At 40.7% G+C, this 10,059-nt stretch overlaps 1 protein-coding gene across 1 annotated transcript; it reads left to right on the forward strand.

Moving 5' to 3' along the window:
• Positions 1 to 4,545: 4,545 nt before the first annotated feature.
• On the forward strand, positions 4,546 to 8,981 carry CD160 (CD160 molecule). The gene is given in 3 exon segments (XM_086394062.1): positions 4,546 to 4,853; positions 8,790 to 8,878; positions 8,881 to 8,981. Coding segments are annotated over 3 exon segments (498 nt in total).
• The last annotated feature ends 1,078 nt before the right edge of the window (positions 8,982 to 10,059 follow it).

Below are 10,059 nucleotides of genomic sequence, written 5' to 3' on the forward strand. Positions count from 1 at the left end.
CTCCAAAATATACAACTCACATAGCTCAATATAAAAAAACAAACAAAACACCCAATCAAAAAATGGATGGAAAATCTAAATAGACATTTCTCCAAGGAAGACATACAGATGGCCAAAAGGCACATGAAAAGATGTTCAATGTTACTAATTAGTAGAGAAAGGCAAATCAAAACCACAATGAGGTATTACCCACACCAGTCAGAATGGGCATCATGAAAAAAATCTACAAAAATAAGTGCTGGAGATGGTGTGGAGTAAAGGGAACCCTCCTACACTGTTTGTGGGAATATAAATTGGTACAATTGTTATGAACAACAGTATGAAAAGTCCTTAAAACATTAAACACTGAACTACTATATGATCCAGTGCCGGGAGCCACCACGGGAGATCCCACCCATGACAAAGGTCATGCAGAGAGAACCTGACAGGCAAAGGCGGATCAGGCCTCGAGGGATTCCCTGGATCTGCTCGAGCATCTACCTCAAAACCAGAATCTGTCTTACTATTTTGTGCCTTTCACCAACTCTTCTGACATTAACAGGGGGTGTGGTGTTGGAGAAGACTCTTGAGAGTTCCTTGGACTGCAAGGAGATCCAACCAGTCCATTCTGAAGGAGATCAGCCCTGGGATTTCTTTGGAAGGAATGATGCTAAAGCTGAAACTCCAGTACCCTGGCCACCTCATGTGAAGAGCTGACTCATTGGAAAAGACTCTGATGCTGGGAGGGATTGGGGGCAGGAGGAGAAGGGGACGACAGAGGATGAGATGGCTGGATGGCATCACTGACTCAATGGACCTGAGTCTGGGTGAACTCCGGGAGTTGGTGATGGACAGGGAGGCCTGGCGTGCTGCGATTCATAAGGTCGCAAAGAGTTGGACACGACTGAGCAACTGAACTGAACTGAACTGATCCTCGACCACCTTTCTCTGGAAAAGGTCAACTTAGGGCTTTAGTTAATAAGTCTCCTGGGTATGATAGGACTGTTTCAATTCAAACCCCGCTGATGGCTTTCTAGCTTGCCTGACAGGTTTTTCACAGCCTCCCAACCGTGAGAGACATGGGAAGCCTAAAACATTCTAAAAATATAGAGCCCTTCAAGGCTCAAGTTAAAAACTATTAGAGTAGTGCTGGTGTAGGATTTCATTGTTGAGCCAACGCTGGCTGCCAAGTTCCCATATCCCTTATCCACTGTGCACCTGGGAGTACATTAGTTAACATAGTTGGAATGTGAGAAAAACAAGTAGTAGCCTTGGAATTAACCACATCAGACCTTTGAGCTATTTTTCCCCAAATAAAATAAACTCACAACTCTCACAATTGTGCATTTTTTTAAAGTCAACACAGAGAAAGACAAATACTATATGATATCACTTGTATGTGGAATTTAAAAATAAAAATGGTACAAATGAACTTTTTTTGATGGTTAAAGGCAATTAATAAAGCATTCAATATTTATTCTTGATATCTTGAAAATTCAATAAAATAGAAATAAACATATATTCCTTAACATAATAAAATACTTAGCACAATACTTAATAAGGAAACAATTGAAGAATCCCCCATTAAACTAAGGAAAAAGACAGGACTCATTATCACCACTATTTAATATTTTCTGAAGATATTAGCCAACACAATTAGACAGGAAAAAGAAATCAGAAATGTAAAACTAGAAAATGAAGTCATTATCACTGTTTACAAATAAGATGATTATATGACTAGAAAAGCCAAGACAGTCAACTGAAAAATGATTAAAAACAATTATAGAATTGAGTAAGAGACAGTAACTAGGTATGAAATTAATATATAATCATCAATAGTCTTTCAGGTGTGGAAAACACTGAAGAGATAAAAGATATAGTGAATGATAACAAAATTAAAATGACAAACATAAAGGATACAGTGGGGAAAAGATAATATTTTCAATAGTGACATAAAATATAAAATACTAAGAAATAAACTTAAGAAATGGACAAGACCTTTATTTTAAAAACTATTAAAAATGTCTGAGACACACATATCAAAACACAAGACTTTTAAAAATGGTAAGGAATATCATGCTCTTGGATGAAATATAATCAATGTCACTGGAAGCAACCTAGATGTCCATCGACAGAGGAATGGATAAAGAAGATGTCATATGTATACACAATGGAATATTATTCAGGCATTAAAAAGGATGAAATAATGCCATTTACAGCAACATGGATGGACAAGGACATCAACCCTATAGGAGATGAGCAATTTCACAGAAAGGGATAAACAAATGTCTCTTGAATATATAAAAATGTGCTTTACCTAGGTCATGAAAAGATAACTGTAAGTTAAAACTGTATGAAGACCATTTTTCACTTCTCAAATTATCACTATGCTGTTGGCATGGGTATGAGGAAGCATTTCATATGTTTCTGGTGGAAAGTTATGTTGGTGCAACCTCTGTGGAGGACAATATGGCAACTTTCTCAAAATTGCAAACGCATATACCCTTTGACCAGCAATGCCATTTCTAGAGATTCATCATTAACAAAATAATGCACATACAAGGTAGGGTTTAGGAAACCTCCATCAGACTAACCAAGCGAGGTTGCTGCCAGAAGCAGGGAGATGGTCTTGGATCTCTGTCAGGCCTTGTGTAGGAGATCCCCTTGTGCTTTCAGGAAAAGTGAGGCCAAGGACACCAGCAGAGCCAACATCTGCTATTCCTGGGGCTGCTGACAACATGCAAGATGCGGATGGAGAGGCTGCTGTGCCCTACCCATTCTTCTGGCAACTGTGGACATCTAGCTTTGTGGTGAGCACAGCCCATCCAAAGATCCCTAGAGCAGAGACAGTCAATAGGGAGAATCCTGGGTTCATGAGGGATGGAACCCATAATTTTTTTTTTATGGTGGGGAAGAAAAGGACCCATTTTTCCTGACACTAATGAAAGGGTGAAAAATATAGTTTATTTTTCTTTTTTTTTTAAGAACTAATACTATTGCCCTTCCCATCAGACATCTGCCTCTACTATATGTTGCAAAAAAGCCTGGTAATCTGGCCTTTAGGCTCTCATATACTATAAATTTATAAAATCCAGGTTTGATACCCAGATACTCCAGTATCTGTCAACTTTCAGTTCAGTTCAGTTGCTCAGTCGTGTCCGATTCTTTGTGACCCCATGAATCGCAGCACGCCAGGCCTCCCTGTCCATCACCAACTCCCGGAGTTCACTCAGACTCACGTCCATCGAGTCAGTGATGCCATCCAGCCATCTCATCCTCTGTCGTCCCCTTCTCCTCCTGCCCCCAATCCCTCCCAGCATCAGAGTCTTTTCCAATGAGTCAACTCTTTGCATCAGGTGGCCAGGGTACTGGAGTTTCAGCTTTAGCATCATTCCTTCCAAAGAAATCCCAGGGCTGATCTCCTTCAGAATGGACTGGTTGGATCTCCTTGTAGTCCAAGGGACTCTCAAGAGTCTTCTCCAACACCACAGTTCAAAAGCATCAATTCTTCAGCACTCAGCCTTCTTCACAGTCCAACTCTCACATCCATACATGACCACTGGAAAAACCATAGCCTTGACTAGACGGACCTTTGTTGGCAAAGGAATGTCTCTGTTTTTGAATATGCTATCTAGGTTGGTCATAACTTTCCTTCCAAGGAGTAAGCGTCTTTTAATTTCATGGCTGCAGTCACCATCTGCAGATTTTGGAGCCCGAAAAAATAAAGTCTGACACTGTTTCCACTGTTTCCCCATCTATTTCCCATGAAGTGATGGGACCGGATGCCATGATCTTCATTTTCTGAATGTTGAGCTTTAAGCCAACTTTTTCACTCTCCACTTTCACTTTCATCAAGAGGCTTTTGAGTTCCTCTTCACTTTCTGCCATAAAGGTGGTGGTGTCATCTGCATATCTGTGGTTATTGATATTTCTCCCAGCAATCTTGATTCCAGCTTGTGCTTCTTCCAGCCCAGCGTTTCTCATGATGTACTCTGCATATAAGTTAAATAAGCAGGGTGACAATATACAGCCTTGACGTACTCCTTTCCCTATCTGGAACCAGTCTGTTGTTCCATGTCTAGTTCTAACTGTTGCTTCCTGACCTGCATACAGATTTCTCAAGAGGCAGATCAGGTGGTCTGGTATTCCCATCTCTTTCAGAATTTTCTACAGTTTATTGTGATCCACACAGTCAAAGGCTTTAGCATAGTAGCAACCACTTAATCACTCTGTGCCTCAGTTTATCTGTAAAATGGGAAAAATAATGCCTGTCTCTAGGACTATACCATAAATGTTTACAAAAGAACTCTTTAATAGTTAAAAGGCCTATAGAAGTTCCAGTTGAAGAATAGAAATAAAATATAAACCACTTCAGAATTAATGAAGAACTGGGATTGCAGACCTCCCTCAGATACAGGTATAGTCTGTAGGTTACTCTTCTAACAGGGTGGTATTCAGTGTCTATGGAGCAGCCCCATCTCTGCCTCAACATTTTTATGTGAGTGGATTTAGTTAACCATGTATATACCTGTCTTCCATGGCTAACACTTTCCTTCCTATTCCAGAATGAATGCACACCCTCAGCTCAACTTCCCAGGAGGGAAACCAACTGTATGGCTTAAGAAAGAAGAAAATGAGGTGGGAACCATGTTTTTGTGCAAGGACAAGTTTTGAGATTGTTCCCTTGAGACAAGCTTGAAGCAACTGAGACTTAAATAGGACCCTGAGAGAGATGGTATCAGTGAAATATCATCTCAGTTGGTGCTCACCGTAAACCAAGCCATTCCATTGGACAGGGAGACCTACCAATGTTGTGCCAGAAGCCAGAAGCTGGATATCCACCTTCAGGGCCATTTTTGTCTATATGAGTCATAGCTGAGCTTCTGATATCATCCCAGTGCTACCAGGTGGGATAGTAAGCAGGGTCACAGATAGAGACAGTAGTTATTTCAGGTCCTGGATAGGCAGTAACCTTGGAAAAAGAGTCCTTCCCATTACTTAGATCCTTTGGCATCACTCCCATTGGCAAATGCTGCCTTTCCTCAAAGCATAGATACAAAGGTATCTCATTTTGTCTTTAGTTTATAAATGGATAGGTGTCTTGAAGAACATTTAGTCATAAGAAATAGAAACCTGGACTTGCCTAGCGGCACAGTGGCTAGGAATCCACCTGCCAATGCAGGTGACATGGGTTTGATCCTTGGTCCAGGCAGATACTACATGCTGCAGAGCAACTAAGTCCATGTGCATCAACTCCTGAGCCCACAATCTAGAGCCTGCAAGCTGCAACTACTGAGTCTGTGTGCTGCAACTACTGAAGCTGGTGTGCCTAGAGCCTGTGCTTTGCAACGAGAAGCCACCACAATGAGAAGCCTGTGCACCGCAATCAACAGTAGCCCCGCTTCACCACAGCTAGGGAAAGCCTAGCAGCAACGAAGACCCAACACAATGAAAAAAAAAAATTTTTTTATTTTTAAACTTTATAAAAAAAAATTTTTTTTAAAAGAGTAAATCTTAAGAACTTTCATTAGAAAAAAAAAATCTATTAAAAAAAAGAAACAGAAACCCACTCAAATTGTCATAGATTTGGGGGGCAGGGAATAATAATAAGTAAAGCAAGCCCTTGTGAGTTCTGGAATCAGAAATCAGAAAACCAACAGAACCCCAGTTACTGTCTCAATCTCTCTGGGGTAGGAAGCCCTCTCATCTCTGCACATTTCCTTCGTGTATGTTCCCCTGCTTTGTCACTGCTTTGTGTGCATGTGCTCATTGTTTCAGTCGTGTCCTACTCTTCGCGACCCCATGGATCATAGCCAGCCAGGCTCCTCTGTTCATAGATTTTTCCCAGCAAGAGTACTGGAGTGGGTTGCCAGGCCCTCTTCCAGGGGATCTTCCCAACCCAGGGATGGAACTCCCGTCTTTTGCACTACAGGCAGATTCTTTACCTCTGAGTCACCAGGCTTTAGCACAGCCTAAATATGGTCACTCCAACTTCAACTTTATATATGACTTCCTCCTATTCCCAGACAAGGGAGCAAGTCTTCAAAACTAAACTATGTTCTAGCTAGAATTCTATACCCAACCAAACTACCAGTTAAACACGAGGAAAGAATGAAGACAGTTTGACACACAATGACTCAAAAAAAAAAAAAAAGTGCTTCAGTAAACCAAGAAGGTGAATCAGTACAGCGGATAAAATGAGATCATCCAGGAAATGAGAAAACTAATAGGGGGAAGGGGATAAAGAAATTCTAGAATGAATAAGGGCCCAAAAGGGTAATTGGTTGTGAAGAAAACAAATGATAGAGGGCTCAGAAAGATCTCTAGCGGGTGAAATGGAATTGACAGATCATCTTTCTGAAGGTCTATGATAGATCTGATAAAGGATTAAAGATATGGATATGGAAAACTGCCTATTTAAGATGACCATCATCTCCAAGGAAAACACTAAATTTCACAAAAGGAAGCACAATGGTAGCTCACAATTTGGCTCTGTAATAAGTAACATTTACAGAATCCAAATTATGTAAAAATAAATGAAAATTTGTGATATAATGATTTTTGAAAGATGCAGAGAAGGGTAGAGGTTTAAAAGAACTATACCCTCATTTTCTATAACACAAAGTCAGTAGACAATGTCTAAACTTTATCATCAAGAAGTGGCAGTCTTAGGGCTTTGTGTAGGAATATGGTAAAACACCTCAAAGAGTTGATAACGGATAAAAGGACACTATTATTTTTTATGAAATTTCACATACTATCCTTTTGACTTTAAGAAAAACAGATCTAAAGTACACCTACCCACCCCCAAATAGAATCTATTTACAATGCAGGAGACCTGGGTTTGATCCCTGGGTTGGAAAGATCCCCTGGAGAAGGGAATGGCAACCCACTTCAGTTCCTTGCCTGGAGAATTCCATGGGCAGAGGAGCCTGGTGAGCTACAGTCCATGGGGTCACAAAGAGTCAGACACGACTGGTTGACTAACACTTCACCCCAAATAAAAACCTATCCCAGAGCCTTTTAACAAATATTTTCATCATCACCTACAGTTACTAGTTAATCCAAATTTTCTACTTCAGCCTAAGGGAATTTGTTTTCCTCCTAGCTTCCCAGTGTCTTCCCATCTGACCTAACTAGCTTAACATTCAGCACTTTCATTCTCTCCCTTATCAAACTTTCATCTCTACTGGCTTCTGTGACTGCTTTCTGGTTTTTCTACCTTTATGGTTATTCTTTTCTTTCCTCTGCCTGTTTCCTCCTCCTGCCTCTCAAACATGAAATTTCATTCAAGGCTCATTCCCCACTCCTTCGCTCTTTTCTACTATCTCTCCCAACTTCTCACCCACCCTCGATTTAAACCTGCAACCCCTTGCAACTGACCCACAAATCAACTCTAACCTCTTTTCTAAGTTTCAATTAAAAAATCTACCCTGACAACTGACTCCTTGTTCTTGAATGCCCTACCATTTCCTCACTCAAAATCAAATCTGAGACCATATTTTTGTCCATGATTCACAGTCATAACCTTGGTTCCTCCCTTTTCCTCTTTCCCTATCTGGTCAGTAAGTACTACTAGTTCTTTCCCATATTCATTCCTTTCTTTCCAAAGGTATTTTCCAGGTCTTCAACATCTCACAGTATAGTCTCCTAAGTGGTAAACCCCAGATCTCAAATCTGCCCATGTATTTAATACATCCCACACCTACCTCAGGGCCCAGCACCAAGCTACTGCCTAATAAATGGTCCATCGTCCCTAAACACGATCTCCACCTCTAATCCATACTGCCACCAGACATCTAAAATGCAAATTTGTACAAACTACACACCATTCAGAGTTTTGATGTCTTTTCACTGTCATGCGGCAGTGAATTAGTTTAGCCTGGCCCTGGAGGTGCTCTATGAAATTTCATTCTACTACTTATGTGAATACTGTTCTGGTTAATCTCCCTAATGGAAACTCCTCTTTTATTCATCTGAACAGACTGATTACATATCCCAGGCACAGTGCTAAGCCTTGGAGAATAGAATGGGAGTATAAGGAAGCCACTGTCCTTATAATCCAGTATCTGTGTTCTCCTAATACCCCTTAAATATTTCTATTAATACCTGTGATGGTTCTCCTCAAGATAGAAAGCCTTTCTCATCCTCTCAGCATACTTAAGTACTACAGTCAGTAAATATGGATGCTCACCAAATGTGGAAATAAGGTTCTTTTTGGAAGGTGAAATAAGGCTAAAGAGGTAACAGATAATACCAATAAACAATGTCTACCATTTACTGAGTGTTTACTGTGTGCCAGGCATTGTGCTAAGTGATATATTATTTCATTTAATCTTCATGGCCTTTTGAGGTAGGCAGTATTCTTGTCACGTGACAGGTCAAGCTCAAAGGTAATCCGTGTAAGTTCACTCAGCTAGTAAATAGTGGTAAATAAAAATCCAGATCTATTACAAAACCCAAGATTTTAACTTAGACTGAACTGCTTGATTCACTCCAGAAGATGGTTTTGAAATGAGATTTGGGGACACTCAAATCTAAGGTAACTAAGCTATTTTAGCTGTTTCTCTGGCCTTTAGAGTTCCCTCAAGGTAGGCCGATTTGCATCCCCACTGTGACACACATAGATTCTATATTTATGTACTGTTGCTTAAGTACGTCATCACCACCACCCACAAACGTTAAAAAATACTTATGTGGGCAACTAATTATACTGAGAGGTATCCTTGGAGATCATGAAAAAGATGTCCTGAGATTATGCAAAAGGAGGTATTAATTTTCAAAACTTTCTCCTGATCCACTGATTCTCTTCTGGACTGCATAATGGTACTGAAACACAGAGGACACCCTGAGTTTGGCCACAGTAAATGTGTTCTCAGCTCAGGTTTCCTGAAAGAAAAGTCTGGATGATGCTGTTCACCAGCCTGGTGACCCTTCAAGGGATGTTAAGAAGAGCCTTAAGCGCCACAAGAAATGAGGGTCCTATACCTTTAACATCTTGATGCCTCTCCAGGAGTGGAAAGGAAGCCCAGAATGGGACAGTGAAATGCTCCCCAGGCCCTGGCTGTCCACAAGAAAACATAACATCAGTATGAGGGCAGAACTGGTCCAAATGGACTAGTGACTGCATACGAACTAGGGGAGGTAGATGAATCAGACTTTCCATTGGGCAGGTCACACCTACAAGGAGAGAAAGCCTGTGGGAGAGGCAAGCAAACACCCCCAACTTACTGGATGAACAAAAGGCTGTAAGTTGAGGCAACAGATGTTTGGCTACAGTGTGAAGATGAGAAAGGCAAGAAACAGACTTGGTCTGGAGGTGGGTTTTAAACAATGCAGCTCTTTAGCAAAGGATGATGGTCAGTCTGAGTACATAAAACACTTGTAGTTGAGTCCTCTGAGCATCAGTGTGAATCAGTTTTCCCTATTAGATTAAAAAAGACACTGGAATTTGCAATGATTTACCATTTCATGTCTGTATAATCAATAACTGATACAGGTTTTTGCCTCTCCTCGACATCCTTAATTTCAAGCCTATTGAGGCCTTCCTCAAATCAGTAAGTAATACTTTCCAAGCGCCACCAGAATGCAAGCTCTATAAATATGGTAAGGACTTTGTCTTTTTTACCCCAACAAAAAAACAGTATCAGGCACATAGCAGGCTCTTAATATATTTGTTTAAAGAATTTGTATGATGGGCTAGGCTTTACAAGGTGCTTCTAACCTCACAACCCTTCCAGGTAAATATTCCCTGATTACTCACCAGCAAACAGGTATAAAGAGGTTAAAGGTTGCCCCAGTGCACAGGAATTAATAAGGACCGTCTCACTCTAAAATCTGTGCTCTCAGTGATCACCTACTACATGCTAAGCAACTTCTCTCTCAACTCCATCACCACTCTCCCCATTTTGAGACTGCCTCCTCCCATTTCCAGAAACAGGACTACCTAACACTCTTACTTCAGCCCTTAACCTAAACTATCAAAAGACAACAAAGACCTAATCTGTGCTCCTTGGCAAGCATCTGCCAAACGTAAGCCTATGCCAGCTTTCAGGAGGAAACTGGTGAATATCAAGCAGT

This window comes from Bos grunniens, chromosome 3, assembly GCF_055505025.1.
Source record: "Bos grunniens cultivar Pamir isolate PY7600 chromosome 3, Bosgru_T2T1.0, whole genome shotgun sequence".
NCBI lineage: Eukaryota > Metazoa > Chordata > Mammalia > Artiodactyla > Bovidae > Bos > Bos grunniens.